Source organism: Amia ocellicauda, chromosome 22, assembly GCF_036373705.1.
Source record: "Amia ocellicauda isolate fAmiCal2 chromosome 22, fAmiCal2.hap1, whole genome shotgun sequence".
Classification (NCBI taxonomy): Eukaryota; Metazoa; Chordata; class Actinopteri; order Amiiformes; family Amiidae; genus Amia; species Amia ocellicauda.
The window spans coordinates 10,157,416-10,174,514 of record NC_089871.1 but is presented as its reverse complement, the minus strand read 5'-3'; the positions used below and the strand labels follow the sequence as shown (position 1 = coordinate 10,174,514).

The 17,099-nt window shown below is 41.5% G+C and overlaps 1 protein-coding gene across 1 annotated transcript; it reads right to left on the bottom strand.

The window, feature by feature from the left end:
• Positions 1–296: 296 nt before the first annotated feature.
• On the bottom strand, positions 297–15,366 carry LOC136718532 (multidrug and toxin extrusion protein 1-like). The gene is made up of 17 exons (XM_066696283.1): positions 15,093–15,366; positions 13,900–14,001; positions 13,207–13,275; positions 12,587–12,735; positions 11,956–11,998; positions 11,451–11,495; positions 8,628–8,725; positions 8,394–8,491; positions 7,180–7,293; positions 6,941–7,008; positions 6,274–6,382; positions 5,881–5,956; positions 5,601–5,670; positions 5,157–5,289; positions 4,421–4,515; positions 4,029–4,157; positions 297–3,311 (listed from the first exon to the last, which is right to left on the bottom strand). The coding sequence occupies exons 1-17, from the start codon at positions 15,261–15,263 to the stop codon at positions 2,955–2,957; spliced, it is 1,926 nt and encodes a 641-aa protein (XP_066552380.1). The 5' UTR covers positions 15,264–15,366; the 3' UTR covers positions 297–2,954.
• Positions 15,367–17,099: the final 1,733 nt, after the last annotated feature.

The following is a 17,099-nucleotide window of genomic DNA, read 5'->3' as shown; positions in this document are numbered from 1 at the left end:
GCATTGTATTTTAAAATATAATCTTATATGTACATAAGATAAAAAACATAACATGAGATAAAGTCCTAACAAGGAGAGTGGGAGAAACATATTCCATCTATCCCAGAAGTCTAAATTGGTCACTTTCATTGACTCCTCCCTGCATCTCTTATCTATTAGCTAATGAGGGAGAATTGATGAGACGAGGAAAAATAATAATGGGTTTGTTATTCAAAGTTGAGCTAATGTGTGTACTCCTGGAAACATATCCACCTTGCACACCAAACACAGAGTCAGTGCTAATCATAAAACTTAAAACTTCAAATGTGACCACAGAATGACAGAGAAGGTAGAGATGTCAGCAACTCAACATTTACTTTCAATGTTGTGATTTACAAATGAGATTGTATTTTTAAATACAACCCATACATTGAAATACAAATAATTTAAAACACAGAATAATCAAAAACTTGTGGAAATACATTAAACTAGTAATTGTGAAACAGGATACAATTTAAAGCTGGATATATACGATTTTGGAAAAATATTTGAAGTAATTGGAAATACAGAAAATATATATATTTGACCCAGGTCTAACACAAACACACACACTCATATATAACTAGCAGAGGTGGTGTTCGGGGGAGGGGGGACAATAAGGCATCCATGCCCAGATGCCCAGAATTTGTTAATCCATCCCTGGGTGTGGCAGCTGATTTGCCCTCCTGCTCTCACCATCCATGGAGCTTTCTTCAAAAGGTATAGAATCAAGCTATAGGTGGAAACACATACTTCGCTTCATTTCTATTCAAATAAAAACACTCGTTGGAAACTTTACTCCCACATGGTAATAAAGTCAGCGCCCTGGAAGGACTGATGGTCAGGCAGTAAGTTGAACTGCAGGCATTGAACATTAATGTATAGGTTTATTTATAAATGTTTATATGTAGCCTACAGGTCATTTAAAATAATTTAGAAGACTTGAACTATCAAGTAGCCATTTTGTTGAAAATATTTTAATATTTCGTATTTGTGTGGGATTTAAGGTGGTGGGGTCCTTGCTTCCATATCACTTCAAATAACCTTTTGACAAGACATTCATTTAATCGGGCAATGTGATCATGATTAGACTTGTTTTATTGAAGTATAAAATCTACAACATTGATCCGGAATTATGGAAATGGAACTATACATTTAACTGTGTACTGTAAAATCTAAATATAATTCTCATCAGCACAGAAATTAGTAAATAACAGAACTGCTTTTATTTAATGAGCTTAGATCATCAGAAAAATGTAAAATATTTGAGGTTATTTAGTTAAATTTGATACATTATGCTAACAGATTAAACCACTGAAAAATGTGCTGGAAAAATGCAAGACTCATTTTTACATTTATTTATGTTTGTTAAAAATGGTTGAGTTTTATAGTGGAATGCTTATATATAATTACTAGCCTATATATCTTTAAAATAACACACTTTGGTTCCTCACACTGTGTGTACTATTGGATGAACAGTGGTTGTCATTATTCAGACAGCAGTACCTGAGTCACCACAGCGGAGACGAAGATCCCAGATAACCCTAGTTGAGAGAAGAATAAGATGAGTGGCCAGAACATTCAACAATCTCTTGAAAATTCATCACCTGAATAAAAGCTTGCACAGCTGGGCTACACAAACAGTACAAGACCATATAGTTAGGACTACTCACGAGGTCCCCTAACTAGTTAAGAGTCGGGAGATGGCAGCAATGTGAAGACTATGTCGGCGCACCTTCCGTGAAAGGAAAGGTGTTACAGCGGTGTGATGAAGAGTTCGCACAATATAGATTGCACAGAAATTTAATATTCTTGGCCAGAAATGCGGCACTGTCAGTAATGCTGACAATGTTGTGTGTCTGGCAACAGGGGAAAACTAACAATGTAGTAGTAATGATTTGGGACCATCATCACAGCCTTCAATAAGCAGAATTTTCCATCAAACCACACTGGCATTAACACCTGAGATTTTTTGATTACATACCTATATAAATCAACGCTAGTCTAATCAATTCATAATCAATACTAGCCTATATTCATCAAGGGTTTTACATTACACTGATCTATCCGATCTTTTTTTTTTCACAAAATAAAAATAAAAAATAAGCAGCAAAATGAATGAAAAATGATCCAGCTCATACAAAGCATATTCATCATAAACTGTATGCGCAGTGACAAATGCATGTTCACTTTTAATTGTATTTTATTCAATACAGCAAAAGTGTCTGAAATAGCGAATCTTTGTAAAACCCTTGATGAATAATATGGGCCTACACCAGTGTTTCCACCTGTGGACAATTCCTTATGTGCAATGAAAGGATGAATAGTGTAAGATGTTTAATGTATATTTTATGGTTTTGATTATGAATGTGAAATTATTCTTACATTTTTATTCCATGTAGCACCTAAACTAACATTTAGAGTGATTCCTAGGAGTAATTCTAAGATAATTTATGCATATGAGCTCTGGTCATTGGTAGGAGATAAGAGAGAATGGGGGAGGGGGAAATTCCAGCCCTGTCTGACCTCAACACTTTTCAAGTAGCTTTTTTTTTGTTATATGAATCCCATAGAACTGCTATTACAAAACAACTTGTATAGACTGAAAATAGAAACATAAAATAAAGTACTACATGAATGCAATGAGAACAGGAGCTCCCAGTCCAGACTCTTGTTCTTCTGAAATACTGGGCGCTGAACAATAAGCCTCCTATTCTGAGTATGCAGTGGTCACAAGTCCCAAGACAGTGGTGGGTACAGGAAGAGCAGGAGGAAGTCAACCAGGAAAACACTGCTTTGTGTGTGTGTGTGTGTGTGTGTGTGTGTGTGTGACAGGTCTATCAGTGTGGTGAGGAAGAGTTTGTATCATTCTGACAACCAGGGGGAAGGGCAGACAGTTGTACCCAGGACCTCTGAAGTCTCCGACCCTCAACAGCTCAGGAGGGGGTGCTAAAATTGCCCCATGGTGGTGCCGTGAAGTTGCCCCACTCCTGTGCTGTGGTGAAGTTGCCCCACTCCTGTGCTGTGGTGGAGTTGCCCCAGGCCAGAGCCAAAGCCTCCGCAGGGAAGGCCAAGTGCATGATGATGCCGACTGCCAGGAAGCACACTGCGGCCAGAACTACCAGCCCCCGACGCAGCACCAGCTGGGAGATGGAGAGCACCCCCACGGGGACGTCCTCCCAAGCCCCGTCCCCACCACAGGCCTCTGTCCCCCGAACCACCAGGGCCAGCTCCCCCGTCTCCTCCGTTCTGATGGCAGCGTACGCACAGTGTCTCCTGCCGTTCAGCTGCATCTGGGAACACAGAGAGGAGAGGAGAGGTCAGGGTTCCCCACAGCACTGCACATCAAGCAGGCCCGAGTCAACTGTGCAGAAAACAGAGGACGTGCAACAGCAATTTAGGGTCTGTGAGGTTAAGCACGGTTATATCTTTCCAACATCAAACGCTTTTCGCCACAGGATTGATCCATGTGGTTTGTTATTGCCTTATCCTCCCAGACCGGTCATCAGGCCAGCGAAGTGCAGACTTCCATCTCCTAATCTCACTGGTATGAGAGGATGTGAGCAGCAGGTTCAGGCACAGTGACTTTCAGTGCACAATCACAGGTCAATTTTAAAGATAAGAGTATTGCATTTAAATAATCCAGCTCCAGACTTGGGATATTGATGCAATTGTATTCTTTAGTAAATTTGTAAATATAGAGGTTCGGTGTTAAAACCCTATATTAGAGTTGAGGTATTTACATCCTTCTTCTGAAACACATTACAGGGCGGTTCATTTAATTGAATAAATAGTATTAAACCATACTTTTTTATTAATTATATATAGTCAGTTTGTTAATGTATATTCTTTCTCAGGAAAACCGTACAATTCCTGTTGATTGAGTTAAGACAGGGAGTGTAAATGTTTGCTACACCATGGATTCCCCCATCTTAACTCAGTTTCACACTTCATATGGAATACTCAGGTAAATATAAGATTGTCCAGGACATCCTGGTTGAGTTCCTCACCTCTCCGCTCTGCTCTGCGGGCTGCTGTCCAGGGCCCGGGATGGACAGGGTGTCTTGCACAGTCTCTCCAATAGGGGGCTTCATCCCCACGCGTACCACATGCACTTTCCTCTTGGCTCGAGCCAGGGCCTACACATCGACAAAGACACCACTTCAAAATACAAGGCATGGGCTGGTACTGGGAGGTTTTTCCTCAAGACAAGGAGATTGATTTCATAATGTTATTTATTCATGTGTTCATTTTAAACACAGTTTAGGTCAGTGTCTGATTAGCAAGGGGGAACGTTTCTACAATGTTATAATGTTTCTACATGGATAGGTTCCTGTGAGCGCAGCACTCAGCTGGTCAATGGATGCTGGGAGGCTAATATGGAGGAGTGGACAGGACTTGCCTCCTTGGTCACCTGCTTCCAGTTCAGTTTTATGATGACTATGATGAAGATGATGGCCTGCATGCACCCGGAGATGAGCAAACCCAACCACAGGCCTAGGGGGAATCGCAAACAAAACAATGAAGCTGTAGAGCTTGAGTCTTCCAATCCAGACCTCAATGGACTAAGCTTGATTGTCCAGATTATTCACTTAACTACTTGTGAAACCTCTATAAAAGTCAAAAGCAGACAATGACTTAAAAGAAAAGCCTCATGCGCCTCAGATACCAGGTGTGGAGAATGCAGTGTAAAGTTACAAATTAATTTTGACCAATGTGAATACCAGGCCTCTCAAATTTGTGGCTTTAGACTCTGAAGTCTCCTGGTTGCACTCCCACTGCGTTCTTAATTACTCAACCTTATCCTTAATAGTGAGATGTTAGTAATTCATATTAACTATTGAAGATTTTACCTTACCTATAAATAATCATAACCAAGCAACCACAGCTCTGTAACTTCTTAGGAGCAATTTAAAAAGCTTCAATTTTGCTAATTATTTGTTCCAAGTAGGGGAGTTCAGATCAGTAGCTAAGTGCTCATTTGAGATGAAACTGCCAAAGGCCTGGTTATGAGAAATGAGGAAGCACCGAATTGGGTTTAGACAGCAATAAAAAAAAATACAATTATTCCACTGGAAAGTGTGTGGGTGGGTAACCATCTCAATAATAATTTTTGCAGTTTTTGTAAGAAATCATACCAACGACTCCTAGCTTTGTTGTGAACATTAAAGAGATCCCAGCAGGGAGACCGATGGAGTAGTATATAATAAGACTGACGATTGCTGGAATCTTCTGCTTTCCTGCTCCCAGGAAGATGCCTGAAGAGACACACTGGGGGGGGGGGGGGGAGAGAACAGCACAGCTTTACCCACTGTCACTGTCAAAGCTATCAAAAAGCGATGTCACAGATGCCATAATTACCAGCATTTGAGATACATTACAATGAATATTGCATTGGGACATTGGACAAAATAACGGTTCACATTGTCCAGCACAGATGACTACGTCTAATGACTAATCTGAGTCTTATTTACAAATAAATAACAATTATTTATTAGTATCACAGACTAGTTAAGTTTGCTAATAATGTGTAAGGAGAGACTTCAGGCAAATAGATTAGCCCAGCCCCCTTCAAGACTTACCTCAATTGCATCGCAAATCTGCAGTGGAAGATAAACGTTCATGACATGTGAAACCGTCTGCACAATCTCTCTGAGGAACAAAATTCAACAACCAAAAAGACAAAAGTCACCTCATGGCAAGTTTCCCTCTCTCTTTCTTTCCTTCATAGTTTGAACGAATGCTTCTTGAGGAGACACTGGTGTGGACAGGGTGACACACCCAAGCCTTTAATCACATTGGAATCTGGATTTACATTTCATTGCTTTCCTGAATTCTCACAGCCTTGTTGACCACACTCACTCATCAGAGGTGAAGATGTAGCCAATCACATTCTTTGTGGATCCCAGTATGATGGCCAAAACCCCAGACAGACAACCTAGAGAGAGAAAAATATGGAATTCAAATTGATACTGCAGACCACTTCATTGTGGAGGGAAATTACTGTGTTTAAAAATTGTCTCTTGTCCACCTGTAATCTTATTTACAACTTTCTTTCTTTAACTTCCTTCATCTTTCCCCAATTTCATGTGCTCCTTAATGGCCACCCACCCTGAATTACGTCATTGGCAACATCCTCAGAACAGTTCTGTTTGGTAAGCTCATACAACCCCCCTGTGGTGAAAATCACAGATCCATTCAAAGACCACTGTAGCAACACGTGAGCGAATTGGAGGGAGAGCCTCCCAGACTGACCTGCAAAGATGAGGGTAACCTTGCTGGACAAGAGCGCCTTGTCAGTCTGGCCGGCCCCCAGCGCGTTCCCCACACGCGCGCAGGCCGCTATTTCAATTCCCAAGGGGATCTGCTCAGAACAACCCAGGCAATGGTTTGTGAACAAACAAAAGTGAGGCTACACTGCCCTGCATCACTATGCCCTGGTAGCAGGGTTGCCATCTACTGTCTTAGAGAGACTGGCTTTTCTGTTTTGTTGTTCCCAACTGCTTTGCAATATTGCTAAATGACTCAGTTAGTATTAAATTGGTTTATTAACATTGTCAAAGGTTTTTATCCACTGATGACTTACATCTATAAAACCTGTGACACTATGCCTCTGCAGGACCAGGGTTAGAGATGACTGGTCTCATGTTATAGAGCCTTACATATGGGAACAGTAAGTGGCGAAACAACCTACATGTGATATAACTTGGTTGTAACATTAATTGATGTACTTTAATCATCACATTAATTAATTCTGCTACATACACATCTTTGGAAATATATAACCAATTAAATATAATGTCTAACTACCTTCATTCACTGCAGAAGCAAATAAAACAAATATTTAATAGCCACAAACATCTGCCCAGAGAAATTAATCAGTTAGTGTTTAGTTAAATATAGTTAATAGTTTTGCTTTTACCATATAAGTAATTGCTGACAACTCCATGATCACATGTTGGGCCCCAAGGTCTATCTGCCCGAGCATACCTGCAGTCCAACAGAACAGTCAACAAAGCAAAGGAAAGCAAACAAAGTGCTGATATGAGGTGTCTGTACTTAAACAGGAGGTTTCTCAGAGATTTAGAACCATTCTTCAAGGGAGACAGCAAGAAAAGAACCACATAACCATGCTGCCCTATTAGGTTAACAGATCCCGACCTGCTAGGATGTTCCCGATCTCGAAAATCCACCACTCGAAGCACGTCATGAGGGTGCTGGGAATGGCCAGCTGCATGAAGGCCCCCCACTCCTGCAGGGATGCTGTAGACCAGCCTGCAGGGGGAGACAGAATCAGGCTGATGCAATGAGGATTTGCTGTGTTCCTGGAGAGCTGTGATTCATTTTGGTATTTGGGATCTAAAGAGTTATTTTAGGTGGCTGACTTGATGTGCCAGGTAGCAGGAAAATTGCTAAATTCTGCTAAAATGCTTGAGCTTCTCTTCTAACATGATGTTTTCAAATTCTTGGGCAAGGGACATTCCTGCTCTCAGTAAACCTCTTGCCTGCTACTTCGGTGTGCACTGTCACACTGAAGGCATAGGCATAGGGATGGGCAAATGTTTTTGCTATTCAAATAATATTCCCCCCCACCCCCCCAGAATTTGAATTTAAAACAAACAAAACAAAAAGTATTTCATACATGTACTTTGGTGGAAAATTAAAAATACAGTTACATTAGTTGTGTATACCATAAAGAGGCAGAATGGTAAAAATAATACTTATAGTAATGAAAGTGTCAATAAAGTCGTATGCATTATTTATTGTTCCACTTTTGTACAATTAATAATGTACTTAATGGAGTGCAGTGTAATGCAAATGGCACCAATTCATGAAACTGAAGGCCGTAAATGTCAAATACGAGAACCGAGCAAAAAACATTTATATTGGCCAATAAGAATACACCTACAATGAGCTCAGCATTCTTTGGATTACTCATGCCTTGTCCATTTTTAAGGTTTTAAGAGTTTTAAGTAAGTCTAAGCAAGGCTAACTAAAAAAACAGGACATTTACATTATCTTAAGAGAACAGTTAGGTACAGAAGAAAACAAATTGTGGGAACGATTTAGTATATTGTGGAAACGATTTGTGGAACTACAGAATTTTAAGTTTTTGCTTTTACTTCCCGTTTACATCACCACTGCACTCATGCACCGAGCTGTCTTTGTTACATGTAATGAAGACAGCTTGGTGCATGGGTTATTACTAGATTACTAGAGGTACTGTGTGATTTCAAATGTCACAAAACACTTGACACCAGGATCATTTTTTGTTATATTTAATTTAGGTTTTTCATTTTTAAAAATACGCCTACACTTTTTTAAATCTACTTTCAGAAGTAATCAAATTCGAATGTAACACGTCTTTCACTGACCTCCCCAGGTCTCTATATGCAGTTTCTTCCATCGGATGTAGGCAAACAAAAGTATACAGATGGAGATTTGAGCTATGGAGTTGGCTGCTGCAGACCCTCTAAAAATATGGGGAAGATAACAGATCAGCATTCACAAACTGCTTTATAATTATTTGTATTATTAATATTATATTAAACAAACAACAGAAGACAATTTGAATAATTAGGCAGAAAAATAGAAATAGAAATGCTTACTTCACTCCAAGTTGCAACACAATCAACAAGATGTAGTTTGTCACCAGATTGATTATATTTGCAGCTACAGCAGTATATAATTGAGGCCAAATTATACCCTAGGAAGGAAAGCTTGAATGTATTATTATTCTTATTATTCTTTTTATTTTTCTAGGCAGACGCCCTTATCAACAGCATAAGTGCAATACAAAGTGCAAGAATACAGTTAAGTACAAGGCATCAACATTACAAATTCAAATTTACATTTAAACAAAGCAATTCAAGATATAATACATTTCACAACTTCCAAATTTATACAGTTAAGTACAGTAAGTGCAGACATACATCCTGAAAGAAGTAGAGATAAGTGCCGTCCAGATGTAAGGTCACAGTCAAGGGTTACGGGAAAGGGAGCAAGGAGGAAAATCAATCAATAATGCAAGAAGCATGATAAAATGCTATGAAGTGCTATCTAACAGGGATTAAAAAGGACTAATATTACAAGTACTCTAGATGTGTCTTGAGTAAGCACTGGAATGAGGTCAAGGACTCTGCCATTTTGACTTCGGTGGGAAGGTCGTTCCACCATTTAGGGGCCAGGGATGAAGGGAGAGTGGAGAGGAGGCAGAGTTAGTCTTCTGGCACTGGAGGAGCGCAGTGGTCTGGAGGGGATGTATGGTGAGACGAGTGACTGAAGGTAGCTTGGTGCAGTGTGGTCGAGACAGCAGTAGGTGAGGATCAGTGTCTTGAACTGAATGCGTGCCGGTATCGGGAGACAGTGGAGGGAGCGGAGCAGTGGAGTAGCGTGTGTGAATCAGGGCAGAGAGAATACCAGACGAGCCACAGAGTTCTGGATGAGCTGGAGCGGATGGGTAGTAGATGAAGGCAGGCCGGCCAGGAGGGAGTTGCAGTAGTCTAGGCGGGAGAGGACCAGTAACTGGACGACCAGCTGAGTCGAGTAGTCGGTGAGGAAGGCTCGGATTCGAAGGATGTTGCTCAAGAAGAATCCACAGATGCATGTCAGCGTGGTGATATGCTGGGTGTAGGAGAGCACAGGATCGAGGGTGACTCCTAGTTTTTTTGTGGAAGAAGGAGAGAGTGTGGTGGATTCCAAGGGGATCGAGATGGAGAGATCAGCAGAAGGTGAGGAAGAGTGGGGGAAAACAGGAGATCAGATTTGGAGATTGAGCTTGAGGTGGTGCGAGTGCATCCAGGCGGAGATAGCAGACAAACACGAAGAGATGCGAGAGGGCATGAGACTGTCAGAAGAGGGAAAAGACAGGAAGATCTGGGCATCATCAGCATAGAAGTGGTAGGAGAAACCACGATGATAATGAGGGGGCCCAGGGAACGAGTGTAGAGAGAGAACAGAAGGGGTCCCAGGACGGAGCCTTGGGGAACGCCTGTGAGGAGAGGCTGGGGGTTGGATGAGGAACCTCGCCATGTCACTTGGTAGGTCCGGTCGCTGAGGTAGGAGGAAATCCAGGTGAGAGCAGTCCAGAAATTCCAAGGTCAGCAAGGCAAGAGAAGAGGATGGAGTGATCAACAGTGTCAAATGCTGCAGAGAGATCAAGGAGGATGAGGACTGAGGAGAGGGAGGCCACTCGAGCACAGCTGAGGGAGTCAGTGACTGCCAGGAGAGCGGTCTCAGTGGAGTGAGCTGTGCGGAAGCCGGATTGCAGAGAATCAAGGAGTGAGTGTTGGGACAAAAAGTCAGAGAGCTGACAGTGGACCGCCCGCTCGAGAGTCTCTGAGAGGAAGGGGAGTAGGGAGACAGGGCGGTAGTTCTGAGGAGAGGTGGCATCAAGGGTTGGTTTCTTGAGCAGTGGGATGACAGGAGCTTGTTTAAATGCAGAGGGGAAACAGACAGAGTGAGGAGTTGAGGAGGGAGGAGATGAAGGGGAGTAGATCAGGAGCGGTCGCTTGGAGGAGGCGAGAAGGGAGAGGGTCCAGGGCACACGTTGTAGGTTTGTGATGTAGGAGGAGAGCAGAAACTTCAGCATCTGAGAGAGGTGAGAATGAAGAAAAGGAAGCTTGATCGGTGGGAGGTTTGGGTGTGATGGGAGAGGAGGGGGAACTGTTGAAGAGCCTGCGGATGTCTGCTATCTTGTAGGAGAAGAAGGAGGCAAAATCATCAGCAGTGAGAGATGAGGGAGGAGGGAGGAGGAGGGGGAGGTGGGGCAAAGAGGGAGGAGAAGGTGGAGTAGAGTTTGCGGGGGTTGTGGACAGTGGATTCAAAGAGTGATTGGAAGTAAGATTTCTTGCCTGAGGTGAGTGAGCAGGAGAATGTGGACAGTAGAGAGCGGTAGAGTTCAAGTACAGCTAGGAGTTTGGTCCTTTTCCATTTCTGTTCAGCGGCACGTAGACCAGTTCGGTTTGAGCGGAGAATTATGAGCTCAAATTAGCGCCATAAGTATATATATATATATATATATATATATATATATATTGTAAACAAAACAAAAAAAAATGTATCGAAAGCAAAAAAAACTAACTTGAAAGCAAAAAATGTTAAATCGAGAGCAAAACTCGCCTGCAGTCCCTGTCCTTGCTTGCGATGCTGCAATTTCTGCTTTCGCCACCAGTTTCTTTGCTTTCAATTTATTTATTTTCGTTTACACGTTTTGGCGCTGTTTTGGCATGAGGGTGGGATTTACAGGGAGGCGTGTAAGCCCATAGAGAACAGCAGAGATCCAATGTAATCATTGAAGTATTTCTCCATTATACTCTATAATACATATATAATACATTATAACTTCCAATACAGTAAAACCAGTCAAACCAGAACAGCATGAAAGAGACACCAATCGCACACCCATCCACACATAGACACACACAGTATACCTGGTTCTGTAGATAAGATGTTTGTAGGTGATGAAGAAACATGGCCTATAGTGAGACAAAATACCAAGTCATGGTTTCAAGAGATGGCAAGAATAACAGGGCAGATGAAACTCTCATGACAAGCATGTCTGACACCCTGACAATGACATCACTGCTTTACTGGTGACATAAGCTGTGGTCTATAGATGCCTATATGCAGCTCAGGGATTGGATCAAAGCTCTGTGCAGTGTTTCCTAGTCATAGTGGAAACCCAGGTTTTTCTGTTTTCCATGTTCTGAAAATAAAGATTGTTCTTGTCTGATGCACATCAGTTCAGTGGCCACAGTTGGCAGAGCGTTGGCTGCATTGGGTGGGTGCAATGAGTGGGGGATCTAGAGCTGGCTGCACTGCACAATAATGCCCCTCACCCCCACCTGACAATTTAAAATAAGCAACCCTAAAAAGTAAAACAAATTGGAGTCAATACACAGAGAAGTTCCTTCATGTTTGTATAATTATACTCACAGGAACAGCAGGCAAAAATGCAACCACATAAAGCTGAGATATGCTGAAACACAGAAACAATCATCCTTACTTCTAAAAAATTGTCTCATTTAACATCATACACTGATTGTGCATATAAACAAAAGTTATTAACAAACAGTTGTGCACAACTGAATGGCACTTAACTGACCTATTCACCTGGCTTGGCTCACGATGGAGGAAAAACAAGACAATTAGCAATATCTTATCCAGAGCTGCAGTCTAAGATTATAGTCTTTTATTCTGAGTTGCTAGCAAGAAAAAAAATCATTTATTTAATATTTTATGTGATGCAAAGCAATCAGTCTTTAGACTCACTAAGAAGAAAAGCTAATCCCAAGTCCACCAACATAGCATTATCTACAGAGAATTGCAACACATGGGCTCATAGCTATAGAACCAGCTCCCTGATTGTACTATATACCTAATCATTTCTTGATCTGTTTGGTCAGATGAACAATGATAATAATCCCAAATGTAAGGAAAAGACTCCACTATTTGGGGAATTATAATTCCTAGCCTTGTTTGTTTCCTTTAAACAGGGCAACCCAACCCTACCCACAATGATGATGAGGATTATTATTATGATAATTATTACTGTTGTTAGTCTCACCTGGCCACTTCGGGGTCCTGATGCAGAGCCAGTAAGATGGTCTCTGTGTTGATGAGAATTGCCCAGCAAGGCAGGCAGAACAGCATCAGGATGAGAATACTCCTCTGCAGAATCTCTCCCACTCGCTTCAGGTTCTTGCCCCCAAATGTCTGTGAGGGAAAGGGAATGGAAGAAGGATTTAGGGTGTGTCAGCATAACACACCATGTTGAGCACAAGCAGATGCGTCTGTCAGGTTTGTCACGACATTCTCCAATTACCATCCATCCATTTGTGACAAACCACTTATACTAGTACAGGTGATAGTAAACCAGAGCTGAACCCAGCAGGCCATCCTGGATGGGATGCTCATTCATCACAGGGCATCAGACACACATACATCGCACTCACACGACTACAGGACAATATGGTGGAGCCAATCAACCTCAGCAGCTTGTCTTTGGGATGTGGGCAACACTGGGGCACCTGGAGAAAACCCAAATGACCCTGGGGAGAGCAGGCACACTCCACACAGGTAGACACCCGAGGCCAGACTCGAAGCTGTGAGGCAGCAATGCTAACCTCTGCACCGCCGTGCCGCCCGCAGGCAAAGAACAAAATTTGCAAACCACAAAAAACGTACCTGAGATACTAATGTGTCGCATGCTAAGCCCAACCCAAATCCTGTTGCAGCCGTAGTGACGTTGATCACCTGAAAGGAAAAACACCACTGTGAAGGCAGCTTCAAGCTCTTCCCTCTGGGCTATTCATTTCTATTAAAATCTCCTCGTCTCACTGTACTGCTTATTTTCAATGCATATCTTTTATCCTCCATCATTTGTAATAGACTGGGTGAGCACAATCAAGTCCCTTCTGGTTCTTTAACACGTGATCTGGGCCTCCATGTCCAAAACACACTTACTGCTGATGCAAGAGCAAAGCCACCCAGTTCGGCATTCCCCACCCTTCCCCACTCCATTTGTCTCTTCTAATCTACTCCAGGTTTCAGGAGCTGCGGGTATTCAAGCCAGAAGCAGGTGCTGAACACGGTATGCATGTTACTTGATTTTGCACAGCCCCACGTGTGAAGTCACAATGTAGCTTGCCAAAACCCTATGTGGAAATAAAGTGTGAAGTCATGAGAGAATATTATTTCTAATTACGGATAAGTGCACAATGACCTTTCCAAGTATGCTGCAACCCTGTGTAATAAGAAAGATTGGGTGGCAAAGCCATTACATTTTCACATGTATACCCTACAGGCCTCAGAACAGAGCCCCCCCACACACACAATCACCACAATCAAGCTCCCTCTGGCTCTTTATCACACACTTACTGCTGATGCAAGAGCAAAGCCACCCAGTTCTGCATTCCCCAGGTGACCACAAAATATACTGGAGATGAAACTCAGGAAGTAATTCAATATCTGAGACACCACCTGTAGATAAAGACAAGAAAATATAACCATTGGCATCTGAATTCCATTAAAACCTTTTTTCCTTTCTAAAAATGCAATATAAAATAGAGATTCCACTTATCTGAAATGCAGTAATTCTGTTTTTAATGTAATATGCATGTGTCAAACTGAAGACCATTTTAATTATTTCTTACAATGATACTTTGTCATATTTGCATTTGTATTCTCTGGCTTTTACAGTGAGTGTGTATACGAGGCACAATTAAACATGAACAGAGTGTTTGAGGAGCTTTTCATTAATCATTAATAAAAAATACTAAAGACCAGACCTTAAGTGAAATTGATAGCTTTGCGTGTTATTGATCAGCAAAACAGATTAAACAGAATTTATGTGCCCTTAACTGATGTGAATATTTGCACGCCCCCATAAGAGCTCAAATCTGGAGATAATAGTGTAACATAGTGCTTGGTATCCCATCCTCCCTGATTTATGCTAGGGAAGCACCTGACCCACAGGATGCCCCTGATTGGCTGAATTCCTCAATAAAAGCTGGAAGGGGGAAGAGAGAACACAGAAAAAAACAAAGAGGATTGTGTGTGTGTGTGTGTGTGTGTGTGTGTGTGTGTGTGTGTGTGTGTGTGTGTGTGTGTGTGTGTGTGTGAGAGAGAGAGTGAGTGAGTGAGTGAGTGAGCTACCTGGTAATGAACTTTTGGCTTATGGACTGTGACTGTTCTTTTGGATTTGTCTACCTATTTCCTGAGGCCCTGGCTCTTACATGAGCCCTGTGTGGCAACCCCCCATGGTGTCACAATTATGAAAGCCCATAAGCAACTTTCACTTTAATTGTGCCTCAGGGACCTCTGACTCACACATCTTACACCAAGAAATAGTATCATGACTAAAAGATAGTCTGCCACTGGTTTATTAGAATTATCTTGGAGTTACAGCCTTCTGCTACAGAACTGAAGCCTTTTTATGTGTATCATGCTGCAACATCTGGATTGTTTCCCTCGTGTTATGCAATAGAGGGTTAAAATAAGAGCCGTATATATGCACTATTATTTTGTTGCTCTGAGCATTGCACACAGATTATACAAGATCAATGTCCTACCAAAGGCCCAGTTAAGCGCAGGACTTCATAAAGCTCTTCTCTGTAAACCAGTGGGATCCATCGTCTCAGACAGGCGCAGCAGAAGAGCTTGGAACTCGGGCTGGGGTCCTCTGCAGGTGTCTCTCGGATTGCTGGAGAATCTTCACTCTCTTCATGCTTGGTCTCGTACATTTCCCCGGCAGGGAAACCTTCAACCTGGGTCTCGTGGTGTTTGTTCCAAAGTTCCTGGATGAACTGCTGGCCACTGCAGTGGTCGGAACCCAGGCCAACACCGAGGTGCTGGTGAAAGAAACTGATCTTTGAAATATGTACTTATCTTTATCTCATTGGTATTCTTCCTCAAAGGGTATAGAATCGAGCTGTAGGTGGTAACAGTGTAATTTGCTTCATTTTTGTTGGTGATAAAAAAAAAAAGAGAAACGTTAGTTTGAAATAGGTGGATACCAACTGATCCTTAACTATGCCACATGGTAATAAAGCCAATGCCCTGGAGGTACTGTCGGTTACTCGGCTGTCAGGAAGGAAGATACACAGCATTAACGTATATGTATGACCATGTTTCACTCCATTAAAATGCGCCAATCCACAGGGTCATTGGTAGGAGATGAGAGAATGGCCCATCTGACCTCAAAACTTTCCAAGTCGTTTTTTTAAATCATAAAACTGCAATTAAAAAACAACTTGCACAGACTGCAAATAAAAACATAAAACAAAGTATTACATGCATCCAGTTATTTTTGAGCACTTACTATCATTGCATGAAGATGGGTTTCTTCCCATTTGTACATATATTTTGTCTGTTAAAGGAGATTTCGATTGGCAATGGTCAGGGTGTGACATTTGAATACTGAACTGAATATTTCAATATTTGTTTCCCAAAGATCTTACCTCCTGTAACAAACTGTTACACCATGCTTTTTCAAGCAGGGCAGTGACACAGATAGCCCTATTACAGCCCTTAAAGTAATAAAACGCAGGTCACACATGTAGGTCATCTCAGGTGCTGTCTCCCCTCACTGCGAGTCGCTACACTGAGATTATTGCTTTTTTTTAGATTACAGAATAATGATGAACGCGAAATTAAAATAATTATGGCTTTAATGTTGAAATATTATATTTTGATATACTAGGGCTTAATGTGATATTTATGGTTTAATAATTGAATCGTCCAATATGTTGTGTATCGGACCCGTGTTATTTTTTCATCTCTAACTAATGAACTACAAGGATGTTTTCGGTTGTACGGTCATAAACCACAATTGTAATTTAATAACGTTATTGAGTTTAATTAATTCAGATTTGCACTGTACAGAGACGAGCTGAAGGGAGAATTTACATGTAGAAAGTACACCGTAGATCATTTTATGATGTATTGGACCGAGAGTCGCTACACATGTTGATATCATATAATAATCACATATAATTTGATTTGTAGAATCAGTCCTGCACCTCCATTACATTTACACACATTTCGCCTAATCTACAATACAGGATGACAAGAGAGCCCTCTGCCGGCTACTAAGGGAACTTCATCTTTGGGACTTACAGTGTTTCCCCCGGTGGGCGGATTTCTGGATGGTTTCTGTTATTGGATGTTAAGTTAGAAAGTGGTTTACTAACATAAACAATGACCAATGTTTTTTGGACGGACCGAGCTTATCATTGTAATTGTATTGTTAATATTAGTAAATTGTATCCTTCTTCAATTGCTAACATGAGAAAGTCTAACTTTGAAAAGTACAAACTCTGGACAGCAATGGTAAAGATGAATACGTTTTATATTATTAAGCCTTTTAACCCCTACCCCGTTACACATGCAACCCTACAGAAAAAGCTTTACATTTGGAATCGTAGCTGTTTTTTTATTTATTTAGTTTTCTTTACATAAGAAATAAAACGTAGGTAACATGTAACTATCTAACATGTTCTCTCCCCAATTAAACAGTCAATAATTATGCTAATCGATCTGCTTAACACCGCACGATGACCTATGGACTTTCTTACAAC